Source organism: Chenopodium album, chromosome 6 (genome assembly GCF_948465745.1).
Source record: "Chenopodium album chromosome 6, dcCheAlbu1.1, whole genome shotgun sequence".
In the NCBI taxonomy this organism is placed as follows: Eukaryota; Viridiplantae; Streptophyta; class Magnoliopsida; order Caryophyllales; family Amaranthaceae; genus Chenopodium; species Chenopodium album.
The window spans coordinates 67675833-67695158 of NC_137839.1; the positions used below are offsets into that span (position 1 = coordinate 67675833).

Consider the following 19326-nt stretch of genomic DNA (forward strand, 5'->3'; position numbering starts at 1 on the left):
GCTAGCTTCTCATTTCACAATATTGAAAGGTTTGTTGTATCATAAGAGTTTCGATGGAAATTTGCAATTATGCATCGATGGGGAGCAGACACGAAGGATCATGGAAGAGGTACATGGGGGATAATGTGGGCCTCACATGAATGGACGAATGCTTGCTCGGAAGATTCTGCGAGCAGGGTATTATTGGACCACTTTGGAAAGTGATTGCATCCATTTCGTACGAACATGCAAAAGATGTCAGCTATTTGCAAACCTTAATCATATGCCGCCAGTTAGCCTGAATAATTTTACTTCTCCATGGCCTTTTTCTAGCTGGGGCATATATATCATTGGGCAAATACATCCGAAAGCTTCGAACGGGCATCAATATATATTGGTTGCTGTCGATTATTTTTCAAATGGGTAGAGGCGTCATCATATTCGAAACTAGGGGCAAAACAAGTTTCAAAATTTGTAATCAATAACATTATATGTCGGTATGGGGTACCTTTTGAAATTATTTCCGACAATGGTTCGCAATTTGAAGGCCATCTCAAAGAAACCCTTGAGAAATACAAAATCAAACTTCACCAATCATCACCATATCGTCCTCAAACCAATGGAGCTGTTGAAGCAGCTAACAAAACCATCAAGACGATAATCGCCAAGATGACAGATAGGGCTCGAGAATAGCCCGATAAACTTCCCTACGCACTTTGGGGATACAGAATTTCCATTCTAACACCAACTGGGACTACTCCATATTCTTTGGTATATGGAATGGATCCGCTTCTTCCAATCGAAACGGAGATTCAATCTCTTCGCGTAATGAATGAAAGCGAGATATCTGAAGAACAATGGTTTAAAGAACGATATGATGAACTTTCTTTGGCAAGTGAACGAAGGTTACAAGCCCTTCACAACATTCAAATTTATCAAAGACGCATTGCTCGGGCATTTAATATAAAGGTCAGGGAAAGGAATATCCAAGAGGGAGATTTGGTACTTAAGGAAAATCGAGCACCGATTCATGATCCACGTGGAAAGTTCAAGCCCAACTGGTCTGGTCCCTTCCTGGTCAAACATCTTACACCAGCAGGAGCAGTAAAATTGATGGATCTTGATGGAAATGAATTTGTTCATTTCACCAACCTTGATCAGTTAAAAAAGTATTATGCTTGATTAGAACGCTGTTGTATTTATGGGATTCGCAAAAAAACAAAAAAAAAAAACGTAAATCTCCTACTAGCTCTAGATAGTTATGTGTATCATGTTAAAGTTTAGATTTCATTCATGTTTGCATAGCATGCTTAAGGGTCATGTAGAAATATTCATTATTATTAAAAGATCATGATCAAGGCAATACTTAACAAAATATGATTACAACAAACATTTTTTTTTATTATTTGATCATAACACAAACTCTCTCAGTTTTTGGCAAGATTACATCCATTTTTAAACATGGAAACAACAACCACATACACCATACCCAAGAGACCAATGTCTTCGGATACGATTTCTTCTTTTAGAATTGAAAATACATAAGCAAGGGAAACACAAAATACAAATTATGAAGTACAAATAACGAAATCCCTCTAAGGATTTATTCAAGCATCACCCTCGAGGTCCTCCAACAACCATGTTGTATAGGACGCGGTTGGAACATCATCTTCGAGGACTGAAAGTGCTAGAAGCATTCGTGCAAATTGCCATACACGGGATGACACCCTAAGAGCTTCCACACTACAAATTTCATAAGTGGTACAAGGTACCACTGGGAGCTCATGGAGCTCTATGAGTCGTTGGAGTTGGCCCGCTTGTCTCAAGCATCTCCAAGGAAGATAGAATGTGACGCGACACAATCCTGGAAGTTGAACACCTCTGCGCCTGCTAGTGCCAATTGTTATGGAATTTATGTTGAGAAATGAAATGATCCATTCCACATCAGCTACGGCAAAGAAGTCTACCCATCCACCGTGATTGCAACATTGACGAAATATAGGAAAAAAGCCTCTCTCCCGAATATGTCGGGTTTGGTAGGGAGTTCGAAAAGGTGGTCTAGATAGCTTGAATTTCTCGCATAACCAAAGTTGAAGCACAATTGGACACCCTTTAACAAAACCACCTGGATTTTGTTTCAGATGGTCAAGCCCCATCATAAGTTCCCCTAGGATAAGAGGCCCTAAACGGTTCCCTGACTCAATCTGTGACAGCAAAGAAAGGCAACGAACATGACAGGAAAATAATGATTCTTTGAGCAAAACAAGGTCGAGCAATAAAAGGATGCAAGCTCTCTCTTGGCACCTTTTGAAATCCTCATTGTTGGCAGATTCCCAATGAGATAAAGAGAAGGTTTCAAGGAAATTCTCTAACATTAAGCTGTCAAGCAGGCGATAATTGCTTTCCATATTTAATGGTATGCCTAGCAAATCCCTCATGGCTGCATTGGTTACCCTTGGGTCAGCAGATGTAATCACACGACCTTCTTTATAAAGACCTGGTAAACCCTCCACTTCTTCTAAAAGAGGAGTCATTTCCGTCTCTCCAAAACGAAAAACATGGCGTTCTTCATCCCAAAATTCAACAGCAGCATGAATCATATCATACCGAGGTTGAATAACTAGGAGAGGGATGATGGTTCTAGTAAAGACACTTGTATAAGAGGAAAGACGAGGTGGAGAAATTTTTTCTATCACCCCTTTTAGTTGGAGCTTTCTAGCTCCACTGATTTCATTGAATTCTTGAAACATGGCATTCATTTTTTCTTAGAAATTTGAGGAGAGAATATATAAGACTTGAAAAGCTTGAAAGAAGAAGAAGGGAGTTGATTTGGTGTAGAAAGGAATGAATACCACTTATTTTTTATAGGAGTGATGGTGGTAATAGAGCCAGGGAGAAAAGGCCGAAGGAGTTTACTTTTCCGAAAACTCAATAAACCACCTGCTGTTTTTGCATCCGAAATCCAAAAATTGTGTTTTTTTTTTTCAAGAATGATTGTTATTTTTTCTTCAAGCTCGTGCAAATCGAAATTTTAATCTTCTGCAAGGTTAAACCAGTTTTTCATCTACACCCAAGCCAACATTTGTGTTGCAACTGAGTGAGAATTTCACTCTATTTTTTTTTTCTTTCTCTTTCAGCCAGTTTTTCAATTGCACCTAAGCCAACATTTGTGTTGCAATTGAGTGAGAACTTCACTCTATTTTTCAGCCAGTTTTTCAACTGCACCTAAGCCAACATTTGTGTTGCAATTGAGTGAGAATTTCACTTTATTTTTCAGCTAGTTTTTCAACTGCACCCAAGCCAACATTTGTGTTGCAATTGAGTGAGAATTTCACTCTATTTTGTAGCCAGTTTTTCAACTGCACTCAGGTCAATGTTTAAATGAAGATCAATTAGGATTTCTTTTTTTAACATACATCAAAATTTTGTGTCTTTTCTCAAACATTGATTATCGTTCTATTTAAACTCAATCAATGTGGGGCAATCTGTAGACACCAAATTTTGATCCTACCTTTTTAATTATCACTATTAATTATTTTTTCATTACTATAATTATTGTTTTTTTTCAAATAATAATTATTATTTTGCTAATTATTTTTATAAACTTAATGACGTTTGTTTTATTACATAAAACGAAGGAAACAAGTAATAATAATGATTTTTATTCATAATTTCCAAAATACATGTTACAATTTGTACTTCTAAATTACTAAATTACAAAATATTGAAGTACAACTGACACTACATACATTTCTACCCTGCTCCACCGAAGTAATTTTCGGGTTTTTACCTATGGATTAACAAGTAAATTAATACATCCATTAGGAGGACCACTAGCCCCACAATGTACATGAAATACACCCTTATCATCCTCATGTCTTCCTCAAAGGTGAAGACAGGCTGATCTTCCTGGTTTTCTTGAAACATGGTGGTTGAGTTTAATGGTGGTTTTTGTTTGATTTTTTCGGGTAAGGAGGAAGATGGAAGAAGATAAGAATTAAGTGGTGAGTGGAGATTTTGGATAAGGGTAATTTCTTTTTATAGTAAAAAGTAAGTATTTTTGTATAATAATCGTATTTTTGTACGTATTTGTATAATAATCGTATAGTATAAAGTACAACTTTTTTGTCTCGTTATGGGAATATGTCATTTTACTTATAAACAAGTATCGTTTAACCCTTTAGAGTATAGTAAGTATATTAATATGTTCACTTAGACCGTTAGGGTGCTTTTTATTTTATCTAGTATTTTTTTTTTTGTGATTTGTGCACTACCCTATTATATGACCAATTTACCTAAGCTATAAAGTCCATTACTCTAAAGACTCATGTCCAACCAATATAGGGAAGTGACAAACATTCCCACATCTAAATGGGTACTACATGTTGTAGTCCTAAAGGGACCTCCTTGAATTAACACTTTTTACCATTATGAGGTATGAGCTAAGATAATACTACCTTTTTATTTTTATTTTCCCTCAATTTATATTGAATCCGATTAATTTTAATTCGGGCCAATTGTACCAACATTTATCTAGCATGATAGATATATAGACGTGAGCGATTTGCGGGACAGTGGGAATTTGATGGTTAGAATGTTACGCGTATAGAAATAATACGGTCTGTATTTCGGTGAGTACAGACAGTGGAGTATTTATCTTGATTTCAGTTAGGATTTATTGTATTGGCGGCGCATTTTGCGGATCACCATACCAATGCATGGTTTTAATCACTACTAACATATATGAAGTGGAGACATCATACATGCATTTTGCAACTTTTTTTTTTTTTTTTGTCTTTTTCTTCCTTTTCAATCATTCATCATTTGTACGTTGCTCAGTGTCTTTTTTTTTATCTTTTATATTTCTGTATAACTTGCTTATTTCAGTCTAGTTTGTGTGTTCCTTTGTCAATTTTTGATGAGCAATTGTCAATAGTGAATTAACGTTACTTTTTTTTTTATCCCCCGCGGTTAATGGTATCCAATAAATTTCAATTTGGATCAATTGTATCAATATTTATCCGACGCTAATTGGGACAACAGGATTTTATACGCGTCATGTATTGTATTTTACTATTCGAAACACTATTTGACATTATGCAAACACTATTTGGCACTATTCCAAATAGTAATTTTCGTTATGAAAATTTACTTTGCCGACATACATTTGGCTTCTGTTTTATTTGTTTTCCTGTTGTTTTGATCTAGTTTTGTATCTTTTGTCTTTGTTTTTTTTACGACTATGATAAATATAAATTTGCGTTTTAGTAGAGTAAAGTAAGATAAGAGTTCACTTTTTTTTAAGGTCATTCGGTTAAGGGAATATATTTTACTCTTGACCACCTTAAATTTATGTTGTATGACTTAGTATTGTATGATGTATTTTCACGTTGACCATGTCAATCTTATGGTTTTATATGATCCACTTTTTTTAGTAAGGGTTATTATTTGAAATACTCGTATGTATAAGGTTTTGTCATATGTTCAGATGTTCTTGGGTAAATTTATATGTACTATCTAATAAGAGTAGGGGTTATTTCTCTTTTTTTTTTTTTTTTTTACTAACTCTGAGATATTTTGTCCAACCCTTTTAGTATTGTAACCTAATGTCTTTGTGTATCTTTTAGAGCTGACATCTCAGAGCTAACTTTTTATAAGTGTTTTTTTAACACCTTTTTTTTTTTTTTTTTTTTTTTTGACAAAAGCAAAGGAGCTAAAAACTAATATAAGCTAGACAAGGTAAGACGGCATTTCCTAGCTATGTCGTCTGCCCTCTTCACCTGTTCTCTCGGGACCTTTAAGATTGCACATCTTCGGAATGTTGCCCCTATTTCCTTAATCTCCCTAACCAACCAGGTAATCTTAACATCCTTACACATGTTATCCTGTAAGTTATTAAGTAGGGAGATGGAGTCAGAAAGCAAAAGAATATCATTTCCCCCCTTTGCTCTTGTCCATTTCATTGCTTCCAGGCATGCCCATGCTTCACATTGTAGTGTTGATGAAGCTGCTCCACTAAGACCTCATTCATTCATCAAGTTAGCCGAGTTATTCCCTACCACTGCCCATCCAACCCCTGCTTTTGAGGTCTTTTTAACCCAGGACCCATCCACCTCCACTATGAAATCATTATAACCAGTCTTGTCACTTCTTAACTGCACATGATTGAACCCTGGGGGAATGGTAGGGTCCTCATTCCTTATCCCCATGTTGTCCCTGTCATGGTTATCCTTATGGGTAAAGACCTCATGGTCTTCCATTGCTTGGCTAGTGAATTCTGCAACCAACCTTGCATTCCCATTTGCATTCTTGAAACATCTCGCATTCCTTGACTTCCCGAGCCCCCACAAGGTTGCTATAAACAAAGGAATACGAGTCCCATTCTTACCATCCTCGCTATGAAAGAGCAGGATATGGATCTGGATCCACCTCCTCACGGAGTTTTAACACCTTGGTGAGTATAATAGTGACTAGTTAAATTTAGGCACTCTTTTATTGTATACCATGTGAGTATAATTTTTTTTTTTTTTTTTTTTTGAGTTATGACACGACTTGGTCATACATATTTTTTTATATATATATATACCCTGGCATTTTAGAACCTTTTTATTATGTGAATATTAGAGTTGATTTTATTACGATTTTCTTTATTTTACCAGTTTAAGCGTTACAAAACAGATTAGCAAGTTTGTTACATGTAAAACAAGATAATTTAATATCAAGATTCACATTATTACCAAAATCTTGATATTTACCAAAGTAATCCTTGAATTTTAACTTATTTACTTTTTTTTTTTACAAATTAACCCCTTTATTTTCCTATAAATACCCCCCTAATTCTCAAGTTTTGAAACACATCAAAAAATTCTTACAACTTCTCTCCCTAAAAATTCTCTTTAAAAATTTATCTTCTAATCTTTGTTTTAGTTAAAATCTCTCTAATTTAGCTTTATTTTTAAGTTATTAGCTTATTAAAAGCATCTTACAATTAAGTTGCTACTTCTATTTTTTTTTATTTAAGTATTGTTATTATCTTTAATTCCTATAAAAAAATACAAAAAATATTTCAAGTTCAAGTATTGTTGTTATTATTATCTTTGTTAAAAACACTAGTTTAATTACTTGAGTATCCTAGTCTATATTAAAAAAACCAAAAAAAAAAAATTATTTCTTAAGATTTAGTTTTATTTTTCAAGATTATTTTCTATAGTAAAAAAAAAAAAAATCATAAAAAAAAGGTTCTTTAGCTTTATTTTGCATTAATTTCTTTTAATATCTCAAAATTCCAAAAAAAAAAATCACTTAGTCTCTTTATTACACTTTAACTAAGGAGTAATCATCTTTTCATTCTTGATAAGTAAGAAGGGTTATCCAAAAATATTGCTACATCTAGTTCAAGGTATTATGTTTATTCCTTTCTTAATTTCCTTAATTATTATTATTATGCTAACTAATGTGTTTGTTTTCATGTGGTGTTACCAACAGGGGTAATGACGATATTAGGTTCTAAATTAGCCCTAAATCTTTCATTACTCCACATTAGAAAGCCAAGCCTATTGGTGAGGTGATAGGTTACAAAAGAGGGGGGTAATTGCATTTTGCATTGCATCTATTTCTAATGCATTTTAAATATGAAAGGTCAATACATTCATGTGCCTGCCTAAAGCATATTTTTTAGAATGATTTATTTCTTAAAGTGAGCTTAAAGACCTAATGAATTAAGAGTTTACGTAGAGGATGTTCAAGAGTAAGGAATTACTTACCACATCCCAAAGATGGCCTATGAAAGAACATTTACGACCAGAATCAGTTCCAGTTCTTTAGCTTGAGTAATAGAACTTTTCAAGAGCTTTCCAACCATATCTCACAATAATTTTTTCGATTTTTCTATGATTTTTAATGATTTTTTAAGTTCAAGCTATCAAAAAGATGAAATATGCACGATTTTCTCTTAATTGCTTTTTAAAATTTTTATTAATGGTGGTATGAAACCTATATTACACTATATTATATATTTACTTCTTAACTTATGAAGTTTTAATAAAAATGTTTTTAATATTATTTTAAAAATGATTTTAGAAATAAGAGTTTTAACAAGCCTTAATTATAAGTGTTATTTTAAGGAACTTTAATCTTATTTTAAAGATGACTTCAGAAATAAGAGTCTTTAATTCTAAATATTTTTTTTTAAAAAAAAAATCTTTAATCTTAGTTTTTAAGATACCTTTTGAAATAAATGATGTCTTAAGGACTTTAATTTTCTTTTAAGACTTTAGAAATAAAAGTTTTAACAAGCATTATTTTCTTTTATAATTTTGTGAACCTTCTTATTTCAAACCCTTTTGTGAACAAGAATGAATCATAACTTTGATTGTTTGTTTTTTTTAGGTAATAATAGTTAATATGAGGTTATGGCCTCATTTCCAAACATGAGGTTAAGATTAATTATTTAGTCATATAAGGTTGTAACAATTATCCATCTCCATGAAAATAAGCTTACATCCCATTATAATTACCCGATGGATTAATTGACAATAAGATATGATTAAATAGTTTATTGTTGCCTTTTATTTAGAAGTAAGGCCTTGACAGGTGTCGTGTTTTACTTGGCCAATGCCATTAAGCCAAACACATAACCCTTAAAACTTTACAAAAATTATCCTTGAGTGAATTTAAACCCAAAGTGAGATTATATAGTGAACCCTTACAGTTTTGCTCCAAAAAATACCTTGACCCACTAAAAAGTCGTCAATTGGGACGCATTTGTTGAATTGTCTTATTCAAAAGACATCTTTGGTGATCACTAATCGGGGTGATTTTCCTCAACCAAGGTGGTTCATTTTACTTTTATGAGTGAATCCGTCAAAGATCACTAAAATCCCACTTACAAAAATGACGTTTATGTCAACAACCCAAATTAAAAACCCAATTGAATTGGTTATTTAAAACATGACATTTGTCCGAACTACGAAGGTTTTGATCCGTGAGTGAATTCAAAATCTCACTATGATCGGTACGTAGTGCAACTTTGGTGCTCAAACCTACCTTGTATTAATTATTTTTTTTTTATGTGCTTAATATGTCTTAAAACTTGATTTTTGACAACGCAATAGTAAGAGCCCGTTCCATAGAACGGAAGAGAAGACGAGTTCCAGACGTTCGATTCTCTTAACCTAAACCCCGAACCCTGTGCCTTATTTCCTATTATGGAGTTAGCAGTTGATTTTTATTAAGTTTTAATTTCTTAAAATTGACTGTTCTAAAATCCGTCCTTATTCGGATAAAAATAAGGTGGCGACTCTAAGTTTTGTTTATAAGTCTTATCAGACACCTAAGTGGAACCTTTTATAGACTAATTTCTGTCCACTAAAAACCAGGTACCACACCATGGCATTTAAATAAGGCTAGAAATTCAAGGGTAGGCTCTCTATAGGTTCGCTATGCTTTATTCATAGAGGAACCTAACCTTAAATGGTTGAATAAGAACCAACAATCCTCATCTAATCATCTATGCCAAGCTTGGTTGTTGTGGCTTTGTGGTAGTTCTTAGCTTGGTGGGTAGGATTTTTTGGGATAGCAAGTTTTCATGTATGGGCTTGTGGTGTTTGTTATTGAATTTTAGTGGTGGCAAAGGTGGTGGTGGTTGTTCGGTGTTTTGAGGGGTTTGAGAAGAGAATCGTTAAAGCTCTTTCCCACTCTTTCTCTTCTTAGAACCACCCACCATATTCACAATCACCAAGATTCTAGTAGCACAACTCCAATAGCAAGCAACAATCCTGCTTACTACACCAAACTTTCACAATCCACAAACTCCACAATCCACCAAAGAACACAAATCAACCAAGACAAACCACCAACAATCACAAATTTCAACCAACAAATAACAATTAACCAAGAATAATCAACAAATTTTAACACAAACTACCATTCGCACATCAAAGTTCACCAAATAAATCCACATATATATAACAAATTTAATCACAAAAGCAATGCTCTAAATTCAAATAAAACTAGAGATGAGGTGATTATACCAATAAATTATACCTAACATCAACTCCAACTAGCCTCAAGAACCAGAATCCCATGCAAGCTTCAAGATTTACCCATGAAAAACCACGAAAAATTCGGACCTTTGTTGATGGAGAAAGGTGAAGTAATGAATTTAATGTTTTGTGATGGTATAATGAAGAAATTTGAGTGAGATTTGATGGGTTTTGATGAGTTTGAAGGTTAGGGTTTGAGGGAAAAGGGGAAAGTTAGAGAGAGAAGGTAAGGGAGTTCGAAAATATGGATGAGAATGAAAAAAAATCAGCCTCAAGTTCAAAAAACCGGGTATAAAAAATCAGCCTCAATGGTTACTTCTAATTTGAGTTGTCCATGATATTGGCCCAGATCACAACACAACCCAAGGCTCTGATACCATAATAAATTTGTGAATTTATGGAGGAAGAAAAGAGAAGAGAGAGAGAGAAGCCATTAATGTAGAGCTTGAGTTTTGGTCAGTAGAGAGAGATGAGGAAGAAAGAGTAAAATGTGTATTTTTTAGGAAAACTCTAGGCGCATAGTCCCTATGTATTAAGGATGCAAATAGGATGACATTATTGTAAATAATTGGAATCTGAAGGTGAAAAATATGATGACAAAATGTACCACTACTTGCATAATAGTACATAAAAAATACTATTCAAATAACTTATACTTTGATGGTACATTATACATGTATAGTAGTACACAAAAATGTACCACTATACTAAAATAAAAGAGAAAATGTACCACCGAACTCCAGATTGCCTTCCTATGTGTATGTCAAATACATAGGCCCTATGCGCCTAGATGCACTCTATTTTTTATATTGTTGTGTTAAGAATGAACTAATACGATATACAACCTATTTATACTCTCCAAACTAATTACATGATTAACAAACTTAATTTGAGCGAAGGAAGCAACTAACAAACTAAGTCAAAATATGTTTGACCATCATAAACTCCAACAGGTAGCGTGCCAGCATGGCCAACTAATTAAAGCTTTTATATGTGCAAAATATGCCTTGTGGGTAAAAACCCATCAAGCTGATTGCTAGGAACTGTGCAAAATATGCTTGATGCAGATTTACATCATTCCTCGTTCATTAATGAAAACTTAACATGGTCTAACCATTATTTTTCTAACATATTCAACATTTGTAGTTTTTCGAACCTATCTGGAAACAAGTTTCTGTTTTATGTTTTTTGGCTCCTGTAGTCAGGTCCTGTTGTATTCGTCTGTTTATAAAATCTTTGTTCAGGTGCATTTCTCGGTTGTTTACTGGATGGAAATATTTTTACCACTAGGACAAGGGAAAATACTCGATTTTATGTGAGTCAGTTTATCAGTGCTTCGGATATTTTGCTGGGTTCATTGCCCAGTCCTCCTGCTGCATCTATTCTCTATCAAGCTGTGGCAGATCTGTATCAGAAACCTGGCTATTAATCACTCGGTGTGCTGGATCATCTGTCTCATTCTATGTCAAATCGTATGTTTTATCCTCTAATTTTGCCACATCATCTGTTTAACACACCAATTTTCATTACTAAAAATGTTTTTCTTATTAAGTTTGTTGATGTGTCAAAATCAGAAAACACGAGGGCGTTAGATGATTGCCGAGACATAGATGGGACATATGATCTCAACTACTAATCAAGTGCATTCACTTCATAAATATTCGTTTGGATGATATTATGGCAATGAGAGTAGTCTATCTAATAAGGGTGATTATAAATGTTGATGATTCAAAAGAAGAGATTAATCGAGCCTTTCGACTTTTCGAGTCATATTGAAGCATAAGCAACTCCATGTACATAGAGATTGCTCAAGTGCTTACTAATGTGAATTCATTTTAATCATATTTAATTGTACGAGTGGTTATTATAATTTTTCGAACAGTAATGATGATTTATAGACAATAATACAACACCAGTACCAAACTTTTTTATTTTCATAATTACTATATATTTTCCATTTTAATAAGTACCTATTCTTGTTAAAAAAAAAAAAAAAAGGGTTGTAATCATAGCTGTTCCTTCAAAATGATCTTAAGCAAGAGCGTTAAATTATTTAATAACAGAGGGAGTATAATCTATCATGTTTGCTTGGATGCGAAGGTTGTTTGCTTGGATGCGAAGGTTGTTTGTAAAACGATGCTGTAAAGAAGGCCATAGCAGCCTGAAGTCACAGATATGAAGAATGCAAAAGGAGCTCTAGCAATTCAGGACTACACAAACCAATCTCTAATCTGGTATTAATAGCTTATAAATCACAAATCCAGTCTTCAAACAAATCAAAATTAATAATGCTGTATAGCCTATAGGTATTGTGATTTTTTTCTTTTCCCTTTTTCCCCAAATTTTGGAAAATAAACCAGGTCTAAAAAGGAAAAATAAACGAATTAAATAAACCACCCGCATTACAAAACTATCCATGTTCACCCTGCTCATCTTCTCCTCAAGGTAGCAGGGAGAAATTCCGGCTTTTTTCCAGTAAACCAAATCATTTGTCATCCCAGAAAATGCAACCAACTGAACACAGGGGACAAATTTTAGGCACTCTTGGACAGGGAACGCGGAAGCAGATGACCTCCTGACTCTAAATATGTCGCAGAACTAGTCTGTTTGTACAATGTGATCACCTTGTTCTTGAGCTTCCAAGAGTGAGTTCAAGATCATCAGGTACACAGTCTTCATGAATGATCTCTCCTTCCCACGCCTTAACCAAGCCTCCTGTCATTCCATTACCGAATGCAAACTCAGCTGTCATTCCGTCTGGCATAGGAACATCTGCTGTACGATCAGAGCCAGTAGCAACAATAGGTGAGCACGTCCCACTCTGACCTGGGGTCCACATCCTTGAACCCCCGTCTGCAGCCATCACCATATCTCTTGAGACAAATGGGTTGGAGGATACAAGACTAAATGTTGGAGATGTGGGCGCACCATTTGGAATTTGGATATTTGCAAGCCATCCAGGTTCAGGAAAGTTTTGGCGGCCAGGGCTATGCGGTGTCGAAGAAGGTAAAGAGTAATTCTGTGGATTGGCCCATGGTGGGGCAACATTATTATCATCCCAGTCATTAGTCTTGGTTCTAGGAGTTCTGCAGGTCGGTGAGCTCAATGGAGGTGTCACAGGGGCACTTATTGAGCCTCCAGGGCCATACAAATAAGGAAGCTTTGGAGATGCAGATGAAGATCCAGACGAAGACAGGTTTTTCAGCCATGGAATGAGGGAATTAGGATCAGCAGTGCCATTGGCATTAGGAGCAAAGTATGAACGAGCAGGACTCGGGAAAGAGGAGGAAGCAGGACTTGGGTTATAGGATGCACCAGCTCGAGGACTGACTGGGTATGATGAGCATGGACTTACTGATGCAGAGCCACCAATAATATCCATGGACTCCAAGGGTCTGCATCCCTGCAAAACAAATGCCCTTTATGAGCAAAAAAACAACAGGAATAAAAAGTGGCAGCAGGGGTAGGAGCACAATTCTCATACATCACAGAACATCACATACTCCAGTAAAACATAGATTGAAATAAAGGATTACAGTCTGCTGTGTATCAGTCAGATCGGAGAACTTACATACCCAACTTTAGGTTATTAGGTACTTTTTGAGAAACATCCTACACCAGATGACATCGCAGTTTGTTAGCTAGAGAGCATGTTCTCAGATACAGGTGCAATTATTCACAGGTCATCATGTTCTCAAGTGTAGGTGCAAATGTGTGTGCTACAGAGGTCAAATTGTATATTTACACAACCGGGCTCACACACGGAACATAATAAAGAGAGATCTCTTTTCGGCATAATTAATTAGGTTGGGATTCACTGTTCATGCCTTGCAAAATCATCATGGTTAGGAATTGAATTTACTCATGATGGGAAAGGCAAATAGATTATTCATTGTGTTTAGATCCTTTGACAATTCAATTCCTCTTTAGATAAATGTTCACAAAAGAAAGCAGAAGGTGCCAGACCATTCAAAATTATGACCAAATATTGACCATGAGCTTTTGTCTCTTAACCTATAAACATCATAATCCCATGTATAGGACCCGTGTGGGCCTCTACACTCGAGTTGTCTCCTCCATGGTCCAAAACCTCCAAAATGGGGTTGTAGCCCCATTGTCCCACCACCTTCATTTTCCCCTCGTGTTCCTACTTCCTTGACCTTAGCCACACATAGCAAATGGACATCGATATTTTATCATGTATTATTCTAACAAACTATCGTAGATTTCATCATCCTAACTTTACCTTGAAATGCAATTTCAATCAAGTCTCCATCTCCGTCCCCTCCCCTTGAAACTATACCAACTAATCTAGTTAATATCATCACGTACCACTTACTCCAAATCAAAAGACATTCCAACCACTATTTCAACCATGAGCTATGTGGCCTATGTCTAGTTCATGGTTAAATTGCTAAACATAGCCCTTAAAAAACAAGAGTAGAATTAGTAAAAACAAGTTCTAATTTTGCTCTACACTCTATATTCTCAACTCTACTCCTTAATTTATTTGATCTTCTTCTCATTTGACTTTTTCTTTCACGATTTTCAATGAATATCTATGAAAAAAAATACCTATATCCTTAACTACGTATAATTAAATCTTTTTGACAAATTAATATAGAGTACTTCGATACCAAACATTGAGACAAATCTACCAGATCCCGCAAAAGCATTTCTTTTTTTTTTTTTTCAATATATCAATGAGCGTCAAATTTTCTTCATCCCAAAATAGAATATTCAAAATAGGACAAACACAAAAGAACGGAAGGAGTACCATATCACGATACCAGCACAGTTCATTTGAATTCAGTTAAAATTGCTTCATTTAATTTCAGACTAAACATCCAAACCCCCAAAAAGTCAAAAATCAACTTGTACAAAACTCGTTTACCACCTCAAAACGTAATAGACACGGCATAATAGTCCAGCTTATACTAATTGGCACACGGTTTCATAATTTCATAGATTATTATCATTATTATTAGTGATAACATAAAATAATGAAAACATAACCCCAATATTTTCACCAATTAAATAAAACTAATCCAAGAAAAATAAAGCAAAATGGGACCCTCACCTTGACCAAAACGAACAAAAAGAGAAATAAAACAAGCACAATATAAAAGTGGGTCCCACTGCCCACAGGTGTGTCATCACGAGTCACGTTCCCTATCAACCCCACAATACTCTCTTTCTCTCTCCTCCACGCATGCCCATGCTCGTGTTTCCTAAAGTTTTTTCCCGGGAATCTCGCTTTTTTACCTTAAATTTTACCCTCCCAATGCACTTCATTTCTCCATTTTACCCCCACCTTACATTGATTAAGGAGTTAACTAATTATGGTCTATTATCGATATTTTTGGTATAAGATAATCTTTTAAGAACGACCACAATCACAATGATATAATAAGGCATTATATATATGGAAATAAAAACATAGGGACGAAGAGAGTACATCACTAGCGGAGTTAAGTTACGGAAATGAAATATAAGGGGCGATAGGATTACACCTTATTTGGACTCATTTTGCTAGTACAAGTGAAGAGTTAACTAACTGCATGTATTATACTCCGTACGAGATACTCTCTTTGTCCTTTTATTAGAATTTCACTTCTTATATTTATTATTCATATAATAAAGAGAAATGAAATTCTAATAAAAGGACGGGGGATTACATTATATTACATTTGTTACGGAATCAACCACAAAAGATAATTACAAGTATTGGAAGGTAGAATATTATCCGTCATACATTATCATGTAATCAATAAATAAAGTAATTATTTTTCAAATGGACACACTCTCTCTATATTTCTCACATATAAAATCAAAATCAAGTAAGAATAACAGTTAAAGACGGATAAAGTATTGATCCAAGAAATCAACATATTTAAATATTGCCGGATATCAATAAATATTTATTAAACTTAATTTTAAAGAATAATGTTATATGTAGCCCTAAGGACTAAGGCCCTGTTTGGGAGAAAGCTGAAAGCTGAAGCTGATTGAGTTAGTTGATTTTGACTAGCTGATTTTATTAAATGATTTGACTAACTTATTGTATTAACTGATTATATAAAAGTGTTTGGTAAATAGCTGATAGCTTAAAGGTGAATGAGTATGTGAAATGACCAATAAGCTAATTGTGGGGTAGGTAGTTTAGATAGAATTTTAAATTAAATGAGTTTATAAGTGTAATTTCACAATAATTAATGAATAAGCTAATTGAAAAAGCTCCTAAAATGAGCTTTTTCAAAAAGAGCTTATTTAGTGAAATAAGCTCTTTCAATAAGCTTAGTACCAAACACTTGTATTAGCTTGTTTGACTAGTCAATCAGCTAAAGTTAGTCAAATAAGCTAATATACCCTCAATAAGCTAACTACTAAACAGGGCCTAAATATAAGCATTAAATATACTTTTGAAAAATGTATAAAATTAGAAATTTAAGACTGAAACACGCGTAAATCAGTATTATTAATGTTTATATTTTGATGATTTTTTAACTTTTTACAATTTTCAAGTGTAAATATAATGCTTATATGTAGCCCTAAGGGTTATGTTTAACATTTTCCAATTTTAAAACATACGAGTACTTAATTATTAAACATAATAAAATCAAACGATTAGTGCATCAGTACAATAACAAGTTTCCCATTGTTATTTTTATAAGAGTAATGTTATATGCAACCTTATTTTTACTCCATTACTCCCTCCGTCCCTTAATACAAAGCTTCTTTCTTTTATTATGTGAGTAATAAATGCTACAAAAAGATTTGTATAAGAGACGCAGAAAATATTAAATTGAGAATTTATTAACAATTCACAAGTAAATTGGTGTAATAAATATTTATTTATTATTGATTTTTTTTTTATTTTTAATTTCTTATATGCAGGCTGCATATTTTTTTCCTTTTTTAAATAATACCGAGTAAGACATTTGTAATTCTGTTGGCAAAATGGCAAATTATCGACAACATAAAAAATGAAAAAATAATAAAAAAATTTGGAATCCCGAGAAAATAATGAAGACAGAAGGACAAAGTTCACATAAGACTAACAGACTGTTTGTTACGACTCTGAATTATAGAATAAATTACCATCAGTTTCTGATTCGCTATCTGCCTTTTTTTTCGTCAGCAATGGCGGAATTTTACTTAACATGACAATTCTACCCTTGACAATCATACACAAAACTACACGACATTTAAAGCTTATTTAACGGTAAATTCAAGGGTAATTATGTCAGAATAATGACACCAAATAATCTCTCTCCTGAAAATTTAGATCCATTGCTGGGTAATACGACTACAGAAGTGCAGAGTCTTCCAGAAGCATGACATTGCTCTGTACTCATCCACCTTCTTCCGTACGCTATTTCCCACCTCAAATTCCATCACTTTTAACCAAAACAATAAAAGATTTTACCAGAAAATTGATCATCAACCAAATAAAATCAAGATTATCAATTCAGATCAAACTTTGCGAATTCTGCATTTTCCGCCCCGGCTAAAATGTTTGATAAAGACACGAACCAGGGGTGGATCAAGTATGGGTTCAATAGTTTCAGCTGAATTAAACCCGGAATTTTACATTCTAGGGGACGGATCAAGTATGGGTTCATTAGTTTCAACTAATCCATGAATTTACATATTTTTTTGAGATAAAAACAAGTGGGTTCAATTAAACCCGGAAAAATTCACGATTTTCCGGAGACCAGAACATTAAATTAACACAAAATCTACCACCAAAAAAAAAAAAAAAAAAAAAAAAAAAAAAAAACAAAAAAAAGGATTACCTTGCGATAAGTAGTACCGTCTTCTTCGACAACCCAACCAGCTTCTCTCGCAAGAGCTTTAAGAACTTCATTATTATCACAATGTTTAGGGAGTTTATAATTACCGTACATACGAAGGCCTGAGTAGATCTTAGCAGCAATCGCACGACGTCGTCTTTCTCTCTTCTTATTATTTTCTCTTTCTCTCCATGTCGGCATCCTTGTTCCCGTCATTTTACCTGTGGCCGGAAAACCACTTTTCTAATCGGAAAACCGGGGGTGGTATTTTGGATTCTAGAGAGAGAAAGGATTGATTGAGGAGAGAGAAAGTGTGGTTTTGTGCGGGGAGAGAAAGTGAGGGAAGGATAGAGGTAAAAAATGAGTAGGGTTTAGGAAATGGGGTTGGAGTTGGGGAGTATTTACGAAAACGCCATTGAAAGGGGGAAGTATTATCCCCAAATTACGGGGGGTAATGCACGTGCTGAGGCTTTGGTGTTTTTAAGTTTGAACAAGTAGTGGGGTTCTAGGAAAGTGAGGGCGTGCGGGGCCCGTTCACCGTTATTTGATGTTTTCAGGGTTGCTTTGCGACCTTTGTTCCTTTTTGTTTGTTGCGTTTTTTAAAATACGGAATTAGAATCTATAAATTTGGTAAAACTTGAGTTATTTGTTAGAGTTTGAAAGACCCGTACTATATTTGAAATTAGAAGTTTTGGTTACAGATTCTAACAAATTTGCCTTATTATGAAAAAAAAAACTAAATGAAATGATCGATTTTGATGAAAAAGTGTAACAAAATTAATGCCAATAAGCATGAATGTGATCAAAGTCAATTTTGACTTGAGCTAAATCGAATAAATATAGAAGTAGTAAACGTCTTTGATTTGATTGAGTTTTATTAGGAATATATTGGTCGTCTACAATTTACCTATTTTTACTTCATAAACTATTGGGTTAGTCAAGCCTGACCAATAGTTTTGTCAGTCCACCTATAGTTTCGTGCGGCAGCGTTTTGGTGGTGTGCGGCTTTCCTACTTCTCTTTCTCTCTCCTTCTTTTCCCTTCTCTATCTCTCTCCTGCGATTTGGTGGTGCAATTGCAGTTGTGGAGTTCGCAATTTACGGATTCGGCAAATTTCCTTTTGCATCCTCCAACATTAACCTTTATTGAGGTCGCAGGGGAGTTTGCTGGTTTAATAGCTGCTTCAATTGCTGAAGTTTGTTGCTTCAATTGTTGGAGTTCGCTGCTTCAATTGCTAGAGTTTGCTGGTTAATGATATATTCGTCGACGTCCTTCGTTTGTTAATGGCAATCTTCTCCGTCAACGTCCTTCATTGCTTCAAATAAATGAGTTTGTTGTTTCAATTGCTAAGAGGTCCTTCGTTGTGGTTATTCTCTTTCGCGAACTTCTCCTGTTCTCCTCCCGTCCACGTGGCAGTTGTGGCGGAGGTGAGATGAGGTTTAATTTAATGGCAGAGATGAGGTTCAATTGCAGCCAAGTGATATGTTGTCATGTGTGGAGGTAAAAATG

The 19326-nt window shown here is 34.5% G+C and overlaps 1 protein-coding gene and 1 pseudogene across 1 annotated transcript; one reads left to right on the plus strand and one right to left on the minus strand.

Annotated features, from left to right (window-relative positions):
- LOC145637092 (uncharacterized) overlaps positions 1-11451 on the plus strand; it is a 98502-nt pseudogene extending 87051 nt beyond the window's left edge.
- A 782-nt stretch (positions 11452-12233) lies between these two features.
- On the minus strand, positions 12234-18177 carry LOC145636187 (BES1/BZR1 homolog protein 3-like). The gene is made up of 2 exons (XM_081687673.1): positions 17822-18177; positions 12234-13425 (listed from the first exon to the last, which is right to left on the minus strand). The coding sequence occupies exons 1-2, from the start codon at positions 18032-18034 to the stop codon at positions 12643-12645; spliced, it is 996 nt and encodes a 331-aa protein (XP_081543799.1). The 5' UTR covers positions 18035-18177; the 3' UTR covers positions 12234-12642.
- Between the last annotated feature and the right edge of the window lie 1149 nt (positions 18178-19326).

Coding starts and splice junctions, on each gene's coding strand:
- LOC145636187 (XM_081687673.1), bottom strand. CDS start 18,034: ATGACGGGAACAAGGATGCCGACATGGAGAGAAAGAGAAAATAATAAG. Junction 13,426..17,821: donor ACGGTACTACTTATCGCAAG/GTAATCCTTTTT, acceptor TTTGTTTTGCAG/GGATGCAGACCCTTGGAGTC.